General features: G+C 41.8%; 1 protein-coding gene across 1 annotated transcript in view; it reads right to left on the minus strand.

Annotated features, from left to right (window-relative positions):
- KDM2B (lysine demethylase 2B) overlaps window positions 1-24,054 on the minus strand; it is a 63,096-nt gene extending 39,042 nt beyond the window's left edge. Inside the window, exons 1-4 of the mRNA XM_082325096.1 lie at window positions 23,946-24,054; window positions 17,408-17,534; window positions 8,899-9,353; window positions 690-776 (exon numbers count right to left, since the gene is read on the minus strand). Of these exons, the coding sequence (XP_082181222.1) occupies window positions 690-776; window positions 8,899-9,353; window positions 17,408-17,534; window positions 23,946-23,984 (708 nt within the window). The 5' untranslated portion in view covers window positions 23,985-24,054. The remainder of the gene's footprint in view (window positions 1-689; window positions 777-8,898; window positions 9,354-17,407; window positions 17,535-23,945) is intronic.
- Between the last annotated feature and the right edge of the window lie 359 nt (window positions 24,055-24,413).

Genomic DNA, 24,413 nt, shown 5'->3' on the forward strand with positions numbered 1-24,413 from the left:
AATGAAAGCAAAAATAGAAGCGATGAGACATCTTCTAAATAAGCAAAGCTGCTTTTACAGCATGCTGAATAACTGGAGTGTGGTAAACATACCACTGTTATAAATAACATCCAGCCTTTTGACATTATTCTTCAGTTAATTATTTCAAATTCTTTATAAGCATTAATGAAGCAAGCCTCACGGTTCTCCTGCAAAGCGAATTACTCCTATATATAGGAGGAAAAATGAAGATACAGGGACAGAAAACAACCCTCCAAAGTTACAGTGGCACACTTGTACAGAGAATTCAGGAGGTCTGATAGTATAAGAGAAAAAGCATCCTCTCATCCAGATGAGAGCACTTACTAAGTGACCAGTTTGTAGGATTTACGCATCATTTAATTTTACACAAAATGTTGCATCAACATTTTTAAATTTAACCATGACTAGTAAATGACCAAGACACAAAGTTTTATACTGGTAAGTAAGGCGCAAACAAATTCTTTTAAAATGGAAACTCCAATTTCTCCCTACTGAGGCACTTCTATGTTCTGCGTCAACACCTAATCATAAAACCATTAAAAATAACATTTCATGTTAAAAATGCTAGCAGCTGCCAAAGTATCGTATACAGCACTTTGTCAGATTACAGAAAAATAAACACCAAGACCTAGCACAACAATGATTAGTAAGTAATTGTGTCTCATTACCTTTGTGGTCTTCTTGGGCCAGCTGACCACAGGGACACCCGAAATGGCAAGATTTTGGTCATCGTCAGCATGTTCCTTCAGTATGTTCTGTTGCAAATGAAAAGGCCTTTATTAAGCAGAGAAATATTTCTCCAGCTGAAGAGTGCAGAGACTTAGAGAAGACAATGCTCCACTCTGTTGAAAGATAGAGTGACAAGATCTCTACTGACTTGTTACATCTCTGCAAGTTACTTTTGCTTCCAAACTTCCAATTCACACTGAAGCTCTCACACCTGTCATTAAGATCCAAGATGTGAAGTTTCTTGCAAAACAGACAGCAAAATCAGCCATGAATCACCTCAAATATTATAGACTTCTTTAAAGTTGGCATGTCCAAAGAGACAGGTGTTTTTGCACTGGTACCAGTCTAATACCAGTATCACCTCTCCCTTTAAACTCCAGCTCGCTAAATCCCAAACGACCCCCACCAGTCACCACAACCAACACCTTCTCTCCTAATCAAGTCTACAAAGGACCCTGGAAGCATCACGGCTCTGCCACCATTATTTCTGCAGTCACAGGGCATCAAGCGTGTAGTTTAGAGCAATCCTCAGATGCCTGAACATACAGAAGCGTGCGTTGAAACTTTTCACCTTTACACACATGTCAATTCAAGAGCACCGTCATTTCCATTGGCCTTCCTTCCACACTGATGGGCAGGCCAGAGCTGCTGTACTCTAGTTCACTTTATGTGATCAAGGTAAGGCATTCAGGTTCTTGAGTGTTCACTAGGAAAGGATCTGACTCTGGATAGTACCATATTAAGGAAAAAGGTTGGTCTCCCCTCCCTTCCACCCCCACCAAATCCTTTTGCTTTGATGCACTGTCCTAGAAATCTCATGAGTGGGTTGTGCTGGCTTACACAGCTTCTACCGCTGTGAATCACTCCCATGACGGTATAACTCAACACAGAGGTGGGGAAGAACTCTTTCTAAGCGTACTCAATTGCCCAGTTGGGAATAGTCCATGCTCGCTTCCCTTCACTCTCTATGTACTTACTAACCTAGCTACAAAGCTCTTCATTGGGAGTTCAGGTAGCTGAAAAAGACAACAAATGAAAACAAAAAACGAGTCGGAAGGAGGATTCTGCTGCACTGCCGAAAACTGAAGCTCAAATAAACACTAACAGGTTAAGGAGGAAAAAATGCTCCCATAAAACAAACAAGAACTGCAGGTTGGAAATTACCTTGTAAGAGAATTTAGGAGATAACCCTAAACAATTAAGTTCAACAACGTTGCTCCCAAGTATACCGACTTCTTGAAAAAAGCTTAATTAGACAACAATAGGCACCAGGCTCTCTCAGTCCCCAGTGTAGAGCTTTAATAATTAGAAATTTCACACACTGTACAAAAAGAGCTTAAAATACAGTAATTGTTTTAATAGGAAGTGCACTTGGAATTCCTCTGTAATCATCCAGCTAAAGCTGGGAGTACGATGGCATGTTCCAGGCCCCAAGAGCCCGGGCAGGCAGGCTAGCATCTGAACTAGAGTTTGGACGAGCGTCCCTGGGGCTGGCTTTCTCTCCCTGGAGCTCAGGCAACCTGCCGGATTCAGCTCAATTCCCCAGCCTGTGCTTAAATGAGAGATGCTTTACTAATAGACACTACAGCACCAGCACAGCGCTGCTTTTTCAGATACGATCATACCAGTAAGGCTGTTCTTGATACTGGTTAGTCCGAAAGCAGCGCCAATGACCAAAATAAGCAATACCAGTACAAGCCCAGTTTCGTCAGCCTGGCACTGCGGCTGCACTCAGGAGCTTGCACAGGCACAGCCTGGCTGGTTAGGAGTAAAACCCAGCTTGCCCAAGCCTGACTCTGATGTGGAGCCTGTAGCATACCTTCCACTGAATACTCTCGAGTGAAACGGCTAACAGCTTTTACACACGGACTAGTCATTGGCAAATTAACTCTTGCCTGAGCTGAGGTTAAGCGAGCACCTCTTTTCTCACGTCCTTTTTATTTTGAAACAGTGATCACTGCATTAACCAAACTGGGACCACATTCTGAAAGTTAGTTTTCAATTCTAAAAATGGAGAGGTCATTTGTATTCCCATAGCAAAGCCAAAATTCTCCAGAACAAGGCGGCAGCTTGAGAGCCATATAAACAAAGAACAAATTAATCCCTCTTTACTTCGCTACTCTTAGATTTGAAAGCTTGTAAGACAGAAAACCTTAACATTTCCACTAATGACTGTCAGAGACTCCAAGTTCAATAGAAAGCAAAGTATATTCCAAGAACTTGGCAGGATAACGAAGGTTTCTTGTTATCATATGTATCACGTGAAAATATTACCCAAGAAGAAATTTAAAACTATGGCAGTTTATCCTCTCAGCCAGCTGAAAACAATGGATGTCTGAGCAGCAGAACCATAACCAAGCCAGATTTGCACTGACTAGGGTCAAATGTCAGCACACGACAGGCTGGAGGAGGCAGACTTTTGTTCACCTGCTAAAAAAAAAAAAAAAAAAAAAAGATAAAGAAAAGCCGTGGGGCTCCGGTTAGACAAACAACGCGATGCTCATCCAGCACAAGGCTGCCTGATTCATTACATTTGAAGGCTGTGGTGACAACAGCAGGTATGAAGGAAAGAAACTGATTAAGTATGTAAGAATTCAGCTTAGCCATTAATTTCAAAAGCACAGCAAGGAATGACTCCCCTGAAATGCATTCAGTAGAGGGAGGTTTTTTCCTGTCATCAAAATGAGAAGGGGGTAAGGTTTCTTGGCAAGGAAAAAGTAAGAACATATTTCTGTAGATATCATCTGTCTTGCACAAGAATCTTCTCCTGCTGCCAAGGAGTTGCGGATATTTGACAAACTCTCTTCTTCAAACTGATTTCTTCTGCCCTAATGGACTTCCACAGTCCCTCCTGAAGAACAACAGCATTTTTGCTTTGAAGTGGGGAAGGTCTGTGGCATTATTATGAAGCAGATCTCACAATCCTCTTTCCCCAACAGCAGCAAAGGAACTACCATCCTGCTGGTAACAGAACAGAAATGTTGTGTGCTGAAATCAGAGGCTGCATACAGGCAAGTATCACTGGCAGAGCGTTTAATGTGGGATGCAGACCGTCACAAAGGTCTGCTCAGCTTTACCTGTCCTGTGATGTGGGATGCAAACTACACCAAGGAGTAAGATGGTTACCTCTCTATTCTCTTCTTCATGCACAAGTCCACCCCAATCCTATCTTTAGTAGGCTGGCATACTATTTGGTAGCTAAATATGAAGTAGAGGAGCCACACAATGAAACTCTTCCAATCCCCAAGGCCACCATCTAAGAAAAATTACTTCTCAGTGATTTTTTTCCTCCTTTTCTTCCTCATCAGTGTAGATACTTTTCCAACAGTTCAGCTGCTACTTAGTTTTCAAATTGCTGGAGTTGTTGCACTGTTTCATATTCATCTCAGGGCACGCGTGTATGGAAAACAAGGTAGGACTGCAGGCTGCGTGTGCCTCCAACAGTAACACCAACAGCAAGGGTGTGGGGGCAACGGCTGCAGTGTCTGGCTGCTCACCCTGCCAACAGCTACACTGCCAAGCCTTCTGTCCTTCTGCAGCTCGGGTCAGCTGAGCGCTCTCAGGGAGGGTATGTTTATCTGTACAACAATTTCCCTTCACTTTTGCTGTACATACAGCTCTCGGAGCCCAGCCGCAGACATTTGGATACAGAGAGTATTCCATCTCCTTGGCCGACTGTTCAGATGCCATCTGCTATGGAGTGAACGCTGCTGTCAGTAATCGCTGTTTGGAGGCCTCCGAGAAGCTCCTTTGGTGGTGAACACAGGTCTCGTGTGATACCGTGTCCATACAGCAGAGCTGCAGCCGACAAGAATTTAATTCCTTGTTTGAGCCGAGGGAAGAACTAACCCGCTCCCCAAGCGAGGCCCATGTTATGCTCCGCAAATAAGCCTCCCTTGTGCTGCTGCACTCCATCGATCATGGTGATAAATGGGTTCTCAATCTGCAGAGGCATTAGCCTGGCAATTCTGGATTGCCATGTCCCCACTAGATAGTCGCAGTTAGTTAGGAGCTTAGATGACATGTAAGGAATTTACACAGGCTTAGTTTAGTTTTCAGTCTCCCTTCTCATAAGGAAAATAAATTACTTTACTTCAGAGAGTCTCACCTACCTGACATTAAATAGCTGTAGTTGTATTTACCACTCAGAGCGGTAATTCAGTCGCCCATCCTTTACTGTAGTCTTGCTCAGATGGGAAAGCACAGATTCTCTGCAAGTTAGCCAAATTTGTTCTGTGAAACTTCACATCACTAAATAACAGTTTCCTTTCTCCAGTTTTAACTACCCATATCCTGTTTTCTGAAAACATTAATTATCTTACTGAAGCACAAAGACAGACTTGAATGTCATACAGGAAAGTTCCTGAGTGTATTTCATTAAGAAATAAAACTGCTACAATAAACATGGTTTTATTTCCTTCAGGAAGAAACTTCTTTAAGACTTTCCAAGCAGAGGAAGAGCTTTCAGACTTTCTGTCAGAGCATGTTCTTGCTATGCATTTGTTAAAAAATAAAATTCAAATGGGTGCACTAAGAGGGTACTTTTTATAGGCTGTATTATTAAGACATCGCATGCCCCGAAGTCAGGTTGCCCATGAAATAAACCTTGTGAATATAGCCGAATACAGTCACAGCACATATGAGCTGCACAGCTGCTTCTGCAGGATTTCTGCCTCCATTCAGTCACACAGATGACTGGTGCTCTGGATATTCATCAGGGTGAGGTAAAGGTGCCAGGCTTCTGCTCACTCTACTGCTAACGCTATCAGCGAAATCCCCACATTATTTTCTGTACAAGCTGGAAAACTAGGAGCAAAGTAAGAAGGAATATGATTTAGTGGTCCAGGAGATAAATACCATTCTGGAAAAACAGACTGTATTTCTTCTTCTGCCATTATGTCTCTGTGTGACACAGGGCAAATTTTTTAAATCGAGTTTCCACAGGCAGTCCTGAATTGTATATTCCTACTCTTCCTCACACCTGGCTTGGGATCTGGATGCTAAAGGTCAGGACTTTTGCTCTGCAGGAATGTTAAGCATTGCAGTTTCAATACCATTAAAGTTATCTTTTGCACATATCATTCTTAAATAATGCTAACTTTTCTGACAATCGCATCCGTGGCATGTGAAATCAGTATCCAAAATTATGGTCACTTTTGTCTTAATCTGTTTGCACCTTAGCTCCCTACCTGTGAACCAGAGATAACAACAGCTCATCAACTACCGCTTGTGAAGCGCATGACTACGGTAGTGATGAGTATCACTGGGAGCCCCAAGGGAACGTTCCTATCACCGTGCCCAGCCAAGGTTCTGAACAGCACGACGTACCTAACACACACTGAGGAGCAAGGACGGAACAAAATACTGAACAGCTGCATTCTGCACACCAAGCAACACAGGGCTCCTGCAAGGACCATTATGCTAGATGTATGCTCAAGGGGCTGAAATCAGTCACTTGGCAACTTTTCCAGCAGCATGCTCTATTCTTTGAAGGCAGAAGCCCTAAACATTTACTGATATGCTCGTTTCTGATTTTTTTTTTTTTTTTTTTTTTTAAAGCCAAACTGAATAAAACAAACTTCATACTTTGGTACAACATGGGTTACAAGGAGATAGGATGCTTTGGCTCCACTGCTTCTACCATATCAACGAACACAGCATCAGAAAGGAGTAACGGGTTGTTGTCCAGCGTCCCAACGCTAGATGGGAATGGGATACCTCTGGTCAGTGGCTGCCTCAGACAAGTTGCTGATGGGCAAAGGGAAGGCCTGTGTTGGGAGTCCTGGGCTCCACTCCTGACTTGAGGGGGAAGCGTACTCAAGCAACCACTGATGTGAGCTCAACTCCCCCTAACTGCTCCGAGTCCTTCGGAGCACCTAGCAAGCAGATTATGCAACCGTAGGGAGTTACGGAGGAAGCAGACTATATGGGGTTTAATTAATTTACTATGCTGTACTCACTCCCATTCTCTGAAAATTGAGGGCTGCCTTATATGTGGGCCAATATCGTAAAAAAGATGAGTAAGAAAGTTCTTTAACAGTTCTTTAGACACTGTTCAAGAAAACGTTTGAGTTGACATCCTTTTAAAAGGTCTTACTCTGACTAATCAGTCACAGGCTCGCCAAACATACAGAGGTGATTCCAGAGAAAACAATTCGGCAGCATGCATGATGTTTAGATGTGGTCATGGGCTCTGTAACCAGCAGGGAACCATAAATATCCAGATGTTGGGCTACATCCTGATGGTTACAGTGTGTGCTGGCAAGGAGAGAAAGTTTAGAAGCAGGCAGTTATCAAAGGAGACGGAACATCAAGACTGCAACTCTGCAAGATGCACAAAATAAACTGGCTGATGCCCATTTAATACCAGTTAAAGCACACTATCACCAAAAAGGGCAGGACTTGGGCCTTTTTCTTAAACGTCCGTGTGCAGTTCTCCATCTCTGTAGCCAGTGAATCCACTCCTCTGAAGAGGAATAAGAAAGGATATACTCCTACATGGTGCTTTAAACCGGATTCACATATGGTATCTTACCGTGTTCCAGTAACATGTCTCACAGTGCACTGGAGTATGTCATCAAAAGAGCATGCATGATCATATTCTGAACATCTGCACCATTTATTACATGTTGTACCCCTTTCTGGGATTTCAAGAAGGGGCAGCTTATTCTTAAGGAAACTTAGTCTGTGCATCAAGCTCGGAAAAGTGACGCTACCATTCTCTCTCCTTCGCCACAAATTCAGCTCCTGGTCTTGAAGCTTCATTTTGATTTCTGATTAGAAGATGACCGATCACAAAGCAAGCCAGTGAATCTACAGCCATGACTTTGGGCACGTGCATCCACTTTCATATACAAAGTGCCTGATTTTGCAAGAAGAGACTTTCTGAGCTCTTGTGGTTTACCAAAATGAGTGCCGTGTATCACACTTCCAGGCTCCAAGATTGTGTAATATGGTTCCACTGCACACTGTGTATGTTCAGCCCTCTTTAACTGGCTTTGAAGCCTTTTCTAAGCAGCTGTTACAGCACTTGCACTAAAAGAGTACAGGCTCCCCTTCTACCATATAAACACGTATTTTTTTCCCTCGGATTATGGCTTACATAGCTCTTGTGTATAGAACATACGTAGCTGAAGAACCATACTGTACACAGAAACAGCACAAAACTAGCAGTCCAAACACAAGACCGAGAATCAATACTCATAATTCCAAATCAGGCCAGATTGCCATGGCACTGGATGTGCGGAGGACAGGCTGATAATTTTAGCCTTATTTGACAAGTCTCAGCAAAATTACAAGAGTATGCTGCTCTCAGCTTTGTTAAAAAAAAACAAAAAACCAAAAAAACCCAAACCAAAACAAAACAAAAACAACCAAAGAACGCCCAGCCTATTTTATCCAATGTGAAAACAAGACACAGAAAAGCTAACTACGTAGTCCAAAGGGATGCCACAGATCAGAGGCAGGGCTGGGACAAGAAGCAGCAAGGCCATGCTGGTCTTCAGGAGGAATTTATCCCCAAGTCAGATGGGGTACCACTTCCAGTATACTAAAAAACCTAAAGAGAAGTTCTGTCACTAGTGAGCATTCACTCCTCACACCATCTCCAAAAACAGTATATTGTACCAGTGGAGAATAATTATCAACCTATAGAGGGCAATGGAGGAAAAGAAAATGAAAAAGGTGAAAGAAAAAAAAGCAACTGAAAATGTCAGACAATATATCTTCTGAATTACAATAAAGTATTTACATGTTTTATGTCAGTTAATCAGATATACTCCAGAAAAACACTAGACAAAAAAGGGCAGATTAAGAGTATAAATATAAACAGAGTTTTTGAGGTATAATATTTACACATGGGACATAACAAGTGCTGAACTATGAGAGGATCTAAACTTTTGGCCGCTGCTGCGACAGTCAGAAAGGACTGCATCAATTAAATCGGACTGCAAACAGCCATCTCCCCAGAGCAGAGATGGCTTTTCTTAGAGGCATAATTTCCCTCTCTGCAGCATAGCAGGCTGATAGGAGCTGGTCACTACACACAAGCTGCCATCCCTCTGCTGCAGAACTTTGCTTTCTGATCTCCTGGTGTCTTCTATGCCCACAGAATACAGTTTGTGTGGATCAGCAAGCTATCACACCCACCTTCATGTCCTCTAGGAGAGCCTGCGGATCTTCGATGCCTTCTGGAACACACTTCTTGTTCTCAGGGAGAGATTCAAGCTTTTCCACCAAGGCTTTTAAACCCTTCAGTTCAAATTCTGTGAGGTGAGTCCATTTGGTTGAAACTTCTGTAGCTGGAGACCCCGTTGGTGTTTTGGGATAGTCCGTGGGGGTCGTTGACTTTACGCTGTCATCTGACTCATTAGACAAAGTTCTTTTTAGGTATCTCATTACTGTGGCTTTTTGTTTTCTTCCTGCACCCTCCTTCCCTTCTGAGTGTGTGCTGTTGGGTGAGGAAGAGCCATCCACCAAGGATTTGGAGTTCTTATCCAAGCTGTCATCCTTCTCCTCCTGGATATGGGCATCACAAGATTCTTCATCCATGTCTAACCACGAATCTGATGAATAGCTGTCTGTGCTGCGTTTTCTTTTTGCATCTGAAAGTTAGAAAAAGAATGCTGAAATTTTACCCGATGCAATTCGTAGCTTAAACACTTCTCTACCACTGGGGCTAGGCGTTGCCTATTTAGAAGGGCACTGGATAATGCCTAGTAAGTATGTGACAGGAATGGGCTCTATTCAGCTGATTTTTATTTTGGGGGGTGTATGTGTGTGTGTGTTTGTTTGTTTTAATGCTGGTTTTCATTAACGTCTACTCAGTTCAAATGACTGGGAAACATTTAGGGAAAAATTATGCTTTCTTCAAAGCTTCAGTCCTCTATGCCTTCAATTAAGAGTAGGCAGAGCTCTTAAGTCACACACAATTAATTTTCCCACAAATCCAAGAGAGCAGATTCAGCAGCCTTACAGCTTTAAGAGGAGAGTTAGCACAGAAAGAGGAGGGGGAAAATGATGGGAGAAAGCGTGTTAAAATGCTGTACATCATCAATCTTCTAGGAACTTTGCACAGCACAAAATCAACTTCTCAATACTTCTCTTTGCAAGCAACTGTTGGTAAAACAGGAACCCCCAGTTGTTACTGCATGAATACTCATTGCTCTTCTGAGACAGAGGATTACAATTATGCTTATTTTACAGACAAGAAGCCTAAACACACTGAGAAATGCAAGCACTGTCAGAGAGTTACACCACAGTGTTTTTCTTAATGCTGTCCCTGATACATTCTAGGTACTTCTCAGGAAAATTTAAAGGCAAGTTTCTGAGTCTAAAGAACTATTAATGTTAGTTTTATACTAAGTTTACTCCTAAAAATCCCAACTGTTACCCAACTCCATGCAATCAAGCAGTGAAAGCAATGTAGCAAACTAGTGGCCAAGGTTCCCTAAAGCACACATCTTTTCTTATTTATTAGACACAATTTCCTTTAAGTGAACAACATTGAATGCAGGCTAGCAACAGCAGGAATTTCTGTGGAAAATACAGTTAACACTGGCAACACCCAGTTAAGTCAATGTGAATTTTAATCATGGCTCAAACGGGTATGAGATCAAGCTGCAAACAAGAACACTCTGCAAAGGAAACAGAAGTCATACAGAAAAAGTGAGTGAACAATTAATGAAAAGTTCCTTTCACAGCTTTCATGCTTTGCAATGCAGTAGCTTTGGATTAGGACAATGTGAATCATGCTTAAGGAAGGATTAAATAGACATTAAAGAAAAAGCTCAACATGCAGTTGTTTAACAGCGAGACTCAAAACAAACGCCAAAGCTCAGTTCCAAGCTGGCAAATTCATCCTTATCACAGAGAAGCTCCTTGTCTCTTCCATCTCTATACCATCTTCTCGCAAAATATATGTGTTACTTGTCAGCTGGGTAACGAAGATGCAACAGGCAGTGGCAGAGCAGCTGTCCGAGGGCAGCTAGCCTAGCTGCTTCGCTTTGCAGTTTCAAATAAAAACTCTGTAAGGCCAGGTGCACCTCTGTGTGTTAGTGCCCAAGAGATAAGAGTTGGCCACTTTATACTGCTCAGGGCAAACGTGCTGTTGCTACAGTGTCTGCAAAAATCAAGCATCTCTGTCCAGTCTAATCCTTCAGTCATGTTTGCATTTTTCCTCAGAACCAAAATGGCCATAAAATTACTCCCGAAAGGCACGTTTAAGCTGAAATGCCTGTGAAAAGATGGCAGTCACAAAAACTACCAGCTCCCAGCAAGGCTGGTCACAGCCAAATCCAGCTCCGACCACAGCGCAGGCTAACTTCCTCCCTGCATCCCTCCAAAAAAGCTTCACCATGAAGAAGTACTGCACAGCTGATTTTGTGTGCTGAGGTGGTGGCATGCAACACTCCAAATCAGCTCCTCCTCTCTGGTCTGTGCTAATACACCCCCATGCTTCTCTTACAAAAATAAAGAGGATTAGAAAATATCTTAACCAGAACATTTAAAAACCACTAGGTTATCCAACTTTCATTCAACGCTGTTTTTTTCCTTTGTCCACCATAGCTAGCACACTTACCCACCTCAAAGGGCTATATAATCAGCTTATGTCATTCTCCCATTTTACAGCTGAGGAAAGAGATGCTTGGGAGAAAGCACGATTTGCGCATTGTCACACATCAAATCTAGGGCAAAACCAGGAATCAGAATCCAGGCTCTTGGATCCAGGGCTGGAGCCCCCTTCTCTAAGCCACACTGCCTTGGTGAGCTCTTTCACAATTGACTGAAGCACAAAAGCACAGTCTAGATGGGAGAAGATGCCAGTGACAAAACAGGAGGAGGTGAAAGCAGATACACATCCCTATGCTACCAGTACAGCATCATTAACAGAAATTGGTATAAATCCATACAAAGAAAATTATGTTTCTGTCTTCCTATGCCGTGGCTCTGCTGAACAGGAACTAATGGCTATAACTGAGGCAAATTGTGAGTGTAGATAAGGCCTAAAGAAAGAGAGGGAGATCACGTCATGGAGGTGTGAATAACTGACTCCAAGGAATGCTCTGGTGCTAAGAGAAAACAGCCTTCAAGGGAGATCTCCACTTTTTGTCTCTTGCTCTAATCTAGGGAAACAAAAGGCAAGCGAGGAGTGGAACACCACAGCATACTGGGGGCCTATTCCCGTCAGAGGCAAGCACACAGGGAGGGGGGCCAGCAACTCCATTCTGCCAGCTGCCACCGCATCCCTGCCACCGGCCGTCTGCGCAAGCCAGGCCCTGCTGTGCCAGCTACACCTGGGTCTGGACAGACAAAAAATAATCCAAATCCAACCTCAAAATGAACCATCACCAAACAAGCACCCTGTGGCCTGTTCTCTGCAAGCCTGGCAGTTACATGATGCCTTGCCTAACTTTACCTTTGGGGACAGGGCTTGCTATTAACCTGAAGTGCAGTAGTCTATTCTGGAGCGCTAGGGGATTACAGTACTGTTGCACCATCAGATTAAGAGTGAACTGCTTTCAAAAGCCAACAACTGCTGCTAATTAAAAAAAGCCAAAGGAATCAATAACGGAAGGAAAACTTCAATGTCAGGAGGGTTCAGTTTTGTGTTTTCAAGTGTTTTGTTGTAATGCAACATGCCGTGATTTTTATTTATTCATTCTAATGAAAATAGTATCTGAGTGAAAGTTGCTATGCTGGGAGCTGAGGCCCTACATAAGCATAATCTGCATTTACTTTGTCAAAAAGTGCATTTTAAGCGCTGTATTACCAGGGTTCCAATGACTTGGAGGTTTTGGGTTTATAAAGTCCCTCCACGGAAAAGGAGCGCCTGCTAAGTGCAATGATGGTTTCTTCTTCTGAGTCAATGCACCAGCCAACACCCGGTTAGATCTCCAGTTTCAGAATGGTTATCCAGTCTGGGCTCCCATACGACTTAGTGCAAAAAGACCTTCACCCCTCTCCATCTCAAAGCAAGTAAAACCAGCTTATACAAACCAGTCAGTGATATAACTCAGTGAAGAGGAGGAGCAGCACAGGCTTGACCACAGGACAGAGAGCTAGAAATACCTTTTTTTCTATAGTAGTTCACTTCCCTGTGGTTCTGGGCAAATCACTTAACTTTCCCCACAGTTATCCCCTTGTACAAGAAGGATAATTACACACAGTTTCTTTCCTTGCTGAAAGGCAACTTGCTGTATTACAGAATTTAAAAGAAAGGGAGAGGGGTGAGGTATAATTATGAAATATTTCTGAACTCTTTAGAACAGTCCAGCGTGTAGTATCTACCTTGCCATTCCCAGCTCCAAACCCTGACACTGTGACTTGGGAGCAGCAGTTCCTCTTGGTCTGCTAAAGACAGCAATGACATTTTCATTAGCAGAAAAAAACCTGAGCATACTGGAAGTGTATCACTGCATGGAGCACCCCACACAGAAATCACTCAATATAGTCCAGTACCTGTCTATCATAAGCTAATCTATCCTACCCCTGAAAAGGGGGAGGAAAAAAAGACACATGGCTCCTTCACCATGCCAGAGGGCATATTTTCTTCATCCATCAGGCTTAATATACAGTTAGAGCCACCCTGTTAAAATTTTAGCAACGGGAACCTTAAAAGCTGCAGGCTACAGAGAAAGTGCATTTTTGCTAGCCCAGTATCTTCTCCCAATTACTCTTTGTCAGCTCACTCTCAAGATCCATATCTCACTGAAGGTCAACTGTGGTTGAAAACATCCAGTACAGACTCATTCATTATAAGAGTAAAAATAATGAAGACATGTCCATCCCAAAACAGTACATGTTCAAATCTAGTAGGAAACCCAAATAGGAGTCCTTTCTGATTTCAGCCGGCAGGACAAATGTCACAGTTGAGAGGGACAAGGAAAAGAAAAAAGAGAGAGAAAGAGAGATTGCGTGCTTTTACAGCAGCCTGTGATTGCTGTCATGTCATCGTTCCCCTGAGTGTTTGCCCTTCTGCGGAAGAGATCTGAAAAAGAACAGTCTCACACACTAACTAGGAGGCAACTGCCTGAACACTCATCCTGGGCCTGAAGAATGAGAAAGGAAGCCACAGTCATTATCTTGCAACTCATTTAGAAGGGCAGACATTTTTATTTAGGGAGTGGGAGCACTCAAGGATTTAGCCTTGCCTACACTGAGGTTTTTTTTTCCTCCTGTCTGAAGTTTTGTGAGTCGAGACATTTAGAAAACAGAAATACAAAGAACAATATAAGTTGCTATACTAGCATACGACTATCGGGACAGAGGTATCACAACACAATCACAGCAATACATTTTCATGAGTAGGCAACGTCTTGAAAGAGTCACTCTGAATTTAGCAACCTTCATGTCAAAGCAAATAAATACTATGTAATGAAAACATAGTATGAAACATCTAAGATATCCTTAAAATACAATTGCTGATGAACTCGGTTTTCTGTGTTCTCTATCACCACAGTAATCCTCTCTTTTTCACACAGGAGAACAGGATCTCTAGCAATTCTATGAAAACTAGCAACTTGGGAATCCCAGAGACGATAGGCAGCATCCCACGCTCTCTCTGGGGGATGTTCTCCTCAACTCATAATCAACTGTTGCTTCTTAGCTTCTGAGGTCCAGTAAGACCACTGTATCAGAAGATATATAAGAAAAGAAAGCAGCACAACTCAAGGGTGAAGAACAGCAAGTTCTAGCACCCAAAAGGAAAGGTAGAAAGTAGACATTTAGAACAAATTATGTCAAGGAAATTATTAAAAAAAAAAACCAAAAAACCACACAACACAAAAAAACACAGGAGGAATATTAAGATTGTTCAAGAGAAATTCCTGAAAACGAATACAAGTATGTGAAGAATTTTTTCTTAAACCCAGAAGACAAATCTATCGAGGGGTCTGCAGAGAAGTTAAGTACTTTGTTTCATTACTCTTTAAGGAGAATAATGGGAAATTCTTCGTCAAGGGATACTCTCTCATGGGAAATCAAGAAATTGCTTGCAGATAAGAGAGTCTCTAAGGAAGAGAGAATTTAAGGACCTTAGCAGTTCTGAAGAAAAGCTTAAAAACAAAGTGGTGGGGTTTTGGAACACTGACCTCATTTGGATCTCCTATCCCACAGCAGGTGAATGATACTAAGATATAGACACCACAGGACAAGCAAGCATAATTCAAGGATTACAGTTCGTAGAGATTTATTTGAGTCAAGAGGCTGGACACTGAGACCAGTTAAAAGAAAAGACAAGCAAGTATTTGAAACAGTATTACTCGTGCAGAACAAAGCGGCACGGCTTTGTAAAGGTAAATAATGTACCTTTACTCCTTTGAATTTGACAAATGCCAAAGTGAAAGATCCAGTAGATATGAGCTTTTCTGATCTGGGCTTTTGAACCACAACCCCCAGTTAAATAATTATTTTAAGGTTAAGATTCTGCCAAGAAATAAAAAGCATGTTTCTGACAAAAAAAAGTACACATCTCTCTCTCCTGGAGAGAAAGGCCCTGGATGTCAATGTCAGAGATTTTATCAGCATGCTAATACTCTGAAGTCAAGAGATAGCAGGCAGGTGGATGAACTACATGCTGTCAGTAGATACCACTTCGGTAAGCTGAAAGTACCAATCCGTTCAAGAAAGTAACAACAACTCAACATCTGCCCAGCCAGACACTCCCAGCACCCACCTCGACTCAGCACCCGCAGCCATGCATCAGGGCTGCAAGTCAGATCAGCTCATCAATCCTACTGATAACAAATACATTCATTTTTTGGTAGGGATAATTTTCAGTCAGATCATTGAACTGATTCAGCTCACAGGGCAGCCACACAGGCTCTAGAGATCATGAAACAGAATAGTCTTGTGAGAGCAGCACATTTCTCACAGTAGCTTGAAATGGCCAAACAGCAGCAAAACAGTTTAATATTCACTTTCCAGTAGGCCAACAACAGAAGCCACCACAGGAGACAACAAGGCCCAGACAATGCTGCCACCAAACCATTTTCCAAATAGCCAGGCTCCTTTTCCTGATGCCTTTGCAGTTGGCACTCTTTGGGCATGCAAAACAATCCTTTTCCCTCTAGACAGTGGACATCTACGGTTACCAGCGAGCTTTTATATGATTCGAATATCTCTCAGCTAGTAACTGGACCAAGGCACGTTTCGTGGGGATCACCAAACCATTATCAGTAATTACTGAGCTGGGCTGGAATTCACACTGGCGATTTAGCTGAAAAAGGTCCCATCTCAATATCCTGAACCATCCACTCTCCACATCTAATTTGTTCTGAAATTACACCTCGGCGATCTGGCACCCCCACCCTGCCTGCAAGACAAGCCTCTTTCCATGCCAGTGGTTTAGACAACAGGAGGTTGTTCCTTATTTTCCAGGGAATGCAGTTATCAGAGTTTTGTCACTGCTTTTTCAAGAGCTGATCCAAGGGGCTAATTCATCCTTTCCTCTAGGATGATCTTATATAAAGAGAAAAATTCCTCCACATAGAGCTCCTACTTAACTAAGCCTTCTGATCAGCGCCTCACAGAGCAAAGAAGAGACACAAAATCTGAAGCAACCAAATTCCTAGGGATTCCAAGAAAATTCCCTTGTCTATCTACACAGACTATTAGCTCCCTCAAGTTATTCTTGGTCAGTAGAACTCACTGGAGAGTGATGTCTGCCCATAACTTCTTAAATTCCTTCTACTAAGAATTATGCTAGTAGGCGATCGTTTCCCTCCTCCTCTGTCCAGAACCCGGGGCAGTTCCAACCACACCAGGTTCACTCCAAGTGGCATCTCAGGGAGCAGAAGGCACAGAAATACCTCAGTTTTCCTCCACACTTCACACATATCAGTTAAGATTTAGCTGGTGCTTGTGATACCTTCACCCATTCTGTGCTTAAAAGCAGGGAGGCAATATGGCCCACCATCTCATTCCGTTAAAGGGAGGAAAAAGAGGGCAGTTCAGCAACTGGAATTGTCACACATTGATGTAAAGCTCACATCAGTGCCAAGGTAATGCCTTCCTGCTTCAGGCACATCTATCTGTCTCTGCTATGGCCCATTTTCAGCTATTGTTGTAAAGGTTTCTTTGACCTCCCTGCACTTAGGTTATAGATCATGTAGATTTGTGTAGGTGTTTTCTTGGTTTTGTTATTCTGCAGAACCAGAAGTCAGCCACCAAATAGAGAAAACTACAGTAGAGATTAAAGAAAAGAGAAGAGAAAGAAGCCAGGTTTAGTGACCATAACACATTCTATAGAAGAGACGCTCTATAAAAGGACTAAATATCCATCCTACCAGAGCACATTTGCAGTGCACACATTTCTGGCTACTAAGGTACTGTGCCAAACATGGCAGTAAATCCTCAACTGTTTGGCAGATCATCTCAACACAAACATTACTGAAACCAAGGAACAAACGCATCCAAAAATTATTTTTCTGGGATCCACTTGCTAAGGGAATGCTCAATAAATATAATTTGAAGTAGATCGGTACTTCATGCAAATGCTTAAGAGTCAAAATCTTCCCCACCCCAAAATAAAGAAATAGTTCATGAGAATTCCTACAGTTCTCAATTCAATTTATAATCTGCTTTGCAGAAACCAAAGCAGTAACTAGCCTAAGGTGGTAGCATCAGTTCTGAATATGCACTCAAAGGATTCACTCACCAATTAACATTGATTCTTTCTGGTACTCTTTGCTGAGGTGGCAGCGCTGGGTCACACAGGACACGTATCTCTCCAGAACATACCAGCACATTTCATAGTAGAAAGGATAACGGAATTTGGCATGCACCTGAAAGCAAGATCGAGACTGTCAGTCCACGGGGAAGGGAGAGAAGTTTGCAGCACAAGGGCCAGTCATCATTCTCATCATGTTATCAAGAGCACAAACAGTATGCAGGAGGGGGAGGGGAGAGAGGGTGGGAGCCAAGTGAGATGTATGCCTTCAGCATACCAAATGAGGAGACTGCCTGCCTGCCTGCCATGATAGCATCATTTCTTGGTTCACTAATTTGTATCCTCTTGGGGTGGTGGGAGAGGAAAGGGTTTGTGTTCTTGTGAAATCATGAAACTGATGGATGGCCCCTACAATATTATTTACCTACTGTATAAACATAGGGTGGTCACATACAGATGTTAGTCACTAAAATTCAAGTTAAAATAAAGGTGTTTTTTTTTTTTTAATTTCCTAAACACTATCACATCATTTTTATCAAAATGGCAGCACTACCTAAACGAGTCAAGCAGGAAATGTATCTTTTTCAATTATGGTCTTCACAACAATTTGATTAAACATATGATCACACAAATTCTTGATTACCAATAATTACACATTAAAAGTAAAAATCCCTTATGTGGTTTACACTTAATATTTTGGTAGCAAGTTAGCTTTTGCCACAAAAAGAAAAGCAAAGCAGGATTTTGACAAAAGATCCTGTCAAGCTGTGCACTTTTCCTTACATCTCAGACCTGTTGTTCTCACACAGAAAGCTTATTCTCCAACACTATGTATTTGTGAGATTATTTCAGATTCAAAAGAAAACAGAGTGGGTTTCCTTCCTTCCCAACATAAGTTTTTTATCTATGGGAGGTCACTGTACCAAGGAAGAATCTGGGAAGCTCCTAAAATGCAAGAACATATGTATATTTATTGCGATTTGTTAAACATGGATGCCATGCATCTTGCATGCACTTGTACTTACACTGTACACTTCTTTCTCCTGGTGGCACAGAAATTTGCATTTTGCGGGCTTGCATGCATGTATTGCACTGGGATTATAGGAACTGCTTTAAGATATTCTATGCATATTAACTGCTCACCTAGCCAAGAGGTGTCCACCCACCTTTAATGAAAAGCTGGACTGCACCAGAAAAGAGCATTATCTTAGAAAGCCCTTTTCAAAAAAAACAAAACCAAAACACCACCCCACCCCAGATCACCGAAAAAATAGTGAAGTCTAAACAGAACCACCAACCCAGCACCTGGAAACTCAGATTCAGCTCTGCAAAGCAGGCACTGTCAAAACATCTGCGTGGTGATAGCATTGAGCACACCAATGACTTACTAGAATGCCCATATTTGAAAACTGTCCCCAAGGTGGACAGTCAAAGAACTTGCCTCTGCTCCCAGGGCACAGGAAATGCAAACACTTTTAGCAGTAAACCAAAATGTAACGAAGGGAAAATATACTGTATTGTCCCACTAAATGTATCGCAGTGTAGGATTTAAATACTCTATGGCAATTCCCAAAAGTGAAGATCTCTTAAATTCAACACAAACGTAGCTGGCAAATCTGAACTGCACATTGCTACGGGTCATGCATCCAGCAATGCTGCACCTTTTCAAATGTTCCCTTCTGTTGTTTGTTACAAAGCATATGTACCAAAAAAAAGGAGGGGAAAAAAAAACCCCAAAAACCAGCAAAAACCAACCAACCAACATCCCCTTAAACGTGAGAACATTTAACCTCAGGGCCTTTTTACATGGGAGAATATTTTTCCTTTGGTTTAGTTATTTGTCATAAAGAAGAGATCAAGTCACTTATCACTATTATGGAACACAGGGGAAATTAGCCATGCTAAAATATATGCTAATAAAGGAACTCAAATTTTTCCAGGAGAGCACTGCAGGAAACAAAATTTGCAAAGAATTGACTTACAAACAGGAAGCCGCCTTCCACCCCTCAGCCTTCAAAAGGTTTTCAGCCACATGCCTGGGAATATTAAAGACATCATTGCTCAACATTTGTTGACAGATTCTGAGCGTCACCAAATTTAGTTGTTACCAATGTTAATTCAATGTGAAAGACAAGGCAGTAATGCATGCAGTGCTCCCATTATGTATATCAATCTTTAATATTCAATTTGAGTTCCTAATTGCCTCACTATCAATGTTCCAACCCACAGCAAATCCCTCCATGCCTCTGTAATTCACTGTTTGCCCAAGAAGGCTCGGCTTTTACAAACCTTCAGAAGTAAGAGCTACCATATGCAGCAAGAGATACTGTGCAAAGATCTACAGTGCCTTTTGCCAGTAAACCAAGTCTAACAGTGCTTTAAAAATCTTTTAAACTTTGCCTTATGGAGAAGTGTAGAGGAGTACGCTCTTTACGATATCCTTGGACATTTATTAATTATAACGGATGTGAACTGCATTATGTACATGTCCATACTTTTTCCATTGTACACTTACGGTCAAATGAACTCTTACAGGGAGGGGAGGAGGAATGAAAGAAAGAAAGAAAGAAATTAAAAAATGTTCTGTGATGAAAGTGTAATATCTGATACAGACACTGCCAGAGGACTAAAACCCCCACCAGCAGGGAAATGCACTAGATCATCTAATAGGCATTTCCAGCTCTAACTTCTGTGATTAATAATTTACAATCCACTGAATAAATTTTTTAATTATTCCTGTACAGTGAGAAAAATCCTCTCTGGAATATGATCCATTTCTTCAGTTCAAAGTGAAATTATTTGAGAGACTTCTATCCCCCTCCAAAAATAAAACAAAAAGCCCTAAACAAGTAAGGCACACATTTTCCTTTAGAAAGTATTCGTCTCTTCCACAATGTCCATTAAAATCATTGCAAACTCCACTTGTGTTTAATCAATCTAATCACAAAATTGAAAAACAATTTATGGTTATTTACAAAACAATTAATCTATCCACTTAAAACATTATCTTACATTCCAGAAAACAAAATCAGTAGCAAACACCATCATCTGTGAGTGACCACCTTACGTATATATTTTGAGTGCTTTTGTCCCTATCCATGTTCAAATATTTTAACGCAGTTAAATTTAGATGAGTTGGGAGTAAGTTTGACACATTCTTCCTCTTCAGTAATACAGAGCTGTAACACCCCTATGCCAAGATGATGAATCTCTGCATGGCAGCCTGCTTTGCAGTTATTCAAGCTGGTCTAGCAGAGAGCTAAACAGCTTGGCCTATTTGACTAGCTGTTAATTGGCCTCTAGGAAAGCCAGACTGCAAAATGAGAGTCTCTACAAACTGTAAGGCTAGAGAATATTTGTTTACCTCAATTGCACATTAGGAGCTGTTTCCAACAATAGACATGTTTTTTATTACTCCTTAAAACTATTTTTAAATGGCTATAACCCTCTTAAAAAGTCTCCCAGGGATATGAGAAATTAAGCTAGAATAAGCATGACAAGTATATAAACTAGGCAATTTTATCAGGCTGTAAATCAGCATTACCGTTTCAACCATGTATTTATTCTTGTCTTAGCTGCTAAAACAATAACAACTACACCTAGCATAAAAACGACTTTGAGTATCAGCAATCAAAGATGATTAAGCATTATATAGCAGGTTTAAACACAGTGAAACCTCCATAAAATTGCTCTGTGCAAAACGAAGAGGGGAAACACACCTGTATTACACTTTGATTTCAGTGTGGCAAATTACTTTGTCAATCACATCATGTAATTTACTTCTATGCTATACACAACGGAAAGATCAATACTGATGAGAAACTCATTTGCAGTATGTTCACACTGGCAAATTTGTGCGAACTACATACTGTACTGAGTCTGCTGTACTAGCCAGTGTATGAATAGAATTATTTGAACAAAGAAATTAAAAAATTTGATTGGCAAAGCAAATGAAGTCGTACACGCTAGAATCCTATTTTGAAAACATTTACCCCTTCAAGATTCCTGGATGATATTTTTAGGTTGGGGGGGTGTTATTATTTCTAAAGAACAGCATTGATTTTCCTGCCTTTTATCAAACTTCTGTATGCCTTAGTTACACGGCTTATATTTTGCTTCTGTCTAGAAATTCTTGCTATTCTTCAACTGTTCACACAGCTTTGTTATTATACGGCTGCCTACGAGCACAAGTTTGTGAACGCAGGTACAGGCTGTGCATAACACATTGCTAGCGCACAGCAACATACAAGCGCTGAAATTGTTTCTATGAAGTTGTGGAAATTCTGGGCTGTTGGCTTTCATTAGTCTTTTTTAAAGCACTTACGTATTTTTCGAGAGAAAATGATAAAAGAACTACACAGACTTTGAAGAAAATCTAAGCCAAAACTGAGAAGAGTAAAGGTCTGATTTGGGATTTCCAGATGTTGCAGTATCCCTTTCCAAAAAACTCTGACAGACATTTTCAAAGAGGCAGATATCCAACTCGCAGAACCTCCCCACAGGATCAAGGTGCTAGTGACTTTTCAAAGGCATTTCAGTGTAACTGGCTGGTAAGTTCCTAGAAGTTACCAAAATACTTGACTGTTATGGGGAAAACCTGCTTCCTGGTATAAAAGCCCAGGCGATCAAAGCTGCACCCAGCTTCCCAAGGAGAAGGGCCTGACGTGAAGCACTGCCGAGCACTTACAACCCAAGGTGTGTGATCTTGGGTTGCCCAAGTCCTGTGGGAACAAAATGGCAGCTCTTCTACTACTTCATGAAAAAGAGCGTTTGCTTCCCATCTTCCCCATAGACATCAACAGAAATAACTTGTTTCTGGCATTGATCCCTCCTCCCGGTCCTCACTTCATTCTCCATGCAAGCTGTGTGTGCTAGCATCCTTCCTGGCAACAACACACCCTCCTCTTGAGCACCTGCAACATATATATCCAGCATATATTGCTATTTTTTTATTTACAGTCACTCTGAAAACCTTCCTGTGCCTAGCACCTCTGTCTAGCTACAGTGAGCCCTTTCCTGCTTCTGCCATCGTAACTTTTTCCTATCCAAGTCCTTTTACTCTTTTTTAAGACACTTGACATTCTTGCCTTGGGACATCTATTCAAAAGCCAAGCTGAACTCCACTCTGGTCTCTATCTCCACTTCTGCTCTCTGCTACATTCCCTGTGTTCTAATTCCCCCGAATTTCAGCTTTTGTCTTCATCTCTCTTTCACTAAGAATTCATTTTTCTGCTTAATACTCCTTCTCTTCATTAACTTCACTCCAGGAAACCAACTGCTCCCACCACTGTTTTGCAATGTGAAGATTACCAGGCCTTGTACCCCCTGCAAAGTAAGGGAGCAGTCCTTTCCTAACACAACACTGGCAGCTAGAGGCCGGGGGGAGGACACCCTTCCTCTCGCCGAGTCAAAGATGCATTTCGAAACAATACGTATTTGCTTCAGGCCTATGCACTTTCACTGTAAAGAGAGCCATTTGGGGTAAAAGCCCACTTGGAGCCAGAATGGTGCCCTCTTGCAGAGGTGAACAACAGCGATCTGTACTGATGTCCAAGACATTTTAAGACTTTTTAGTGAAGAAGAATTGCAACTTCCTGCCATTTTGCCAGCCCCAATTGCTATTAACACCACAGCTGGCACCTGTGCCAGTGGTTTACCAGCACTGTTTCAGTGCAATGCCTCCAAAACAGTCAGCCACAAAAAGTCCCCATCTGAATTTGCACAGACCACTGGTCCATTTTTTGCATCAGAATGCTACAATTGCCTTGCACAGCTTATTTAATAGCCTACTGAAACAGTGGCATTTCCTTCAGATTCTGCTACTTTATGAAACTGCGAAGTATATGATGACTACGTGTCCTGTTTATTAATCAAGGATAAAATTTTCACTCCCAAAGAGGCCGCACAGTAACCTCCTCCAAGATGCAACACTCTTTCCATCAGGTAGATGCTACAGCCAGATGAGTATCACAATGTTCAGATTAACATCCCACCCCAGACTCTCTTTGTTCCAAGAAATCCTTGCATAGTATTGCCTCATTATAGAAGAAAATCCTGCAAAGTATAGAAGGCGTCGTTTCATACGCAACTTCTGTGCAGCTTTGTCAATTCAGCTGTGGACAGTAGAACCATCCTAGTCCCATTAGTTCTCCAGGGTCAGGTATCCATTCCAGGTGTGCACAGAGAGATGATAAGCAGGGGGTTACCAGAAGTACTGGTACAAAGGTCTGCAAAGCGCAATGTGTTTTTGTGCAAAAGGGAGGGTGTTTATGAAAGTTTAACAGGCAGACAAAAGACGCAGAAGGGACACGTCTGTGGGAAGTAGGGAAAAAACAGATGAGTAAATCCCACTAAAAATAGGCAACATTTGAAAGTCTCGTTACTTCACGTTTACCTCTTGTTTCAATGACTCTGACATGGAGATCCCGCCAGTTCTTGTTTGTCAGAAGGGAATAGGAGAGAGAGACTATGACAGATCATAGTCACAAAGAACTGTTTGGTTAAAAAGAGAATCAAGTATCCTTACCCTTGTTCTGTCCTCAATTTCATAGATGCGAAGCTGCATGGGAACATTAAAGCTATGCAGGATATTTCCACCAAACACCAGAGAATCTACTGGAGTATAAACCGCGTGTATCCACCCTAGAGAGGGAAAGCAAAGAACTGAGAATGCCTCATGCTATGTATTATTACAGAGCAATTTATAATCAAATTTTAACAACCCTGTGAACCCCATTCCAAAGGGGATGAGAGGTCAAAGCAGCGAAAGGTTAAATGGTATGCTCGTAGCCACACTTTAAGACTAGTCATAGCAGAAGAACAGCATCTTATGATGTACAGTCTTACAACCCTCTGTAAATTGGGTTCTTCTATTTATTCACAGAACAGTTACAGTGCTTACTGAGAACACACAAGCTTGTGACTCAACCACATCCATGACTAAGAAGTAAATTCAGTCTGTTCAATACACTTGGCTCTCGGATGTATCTACTGG

This window comes from Platalea leucorodia, assembly GCF_965183815.1.
Source record: "Platalea leucorodia genome assembly, chromosome: 12".
Classification (NCBI taxonomy): Eukaryota; Metazoa; Chordata; class Aves; order Pelecaniformes; family Threskiornithidae; genus Platalea; species Platalea leucorodia.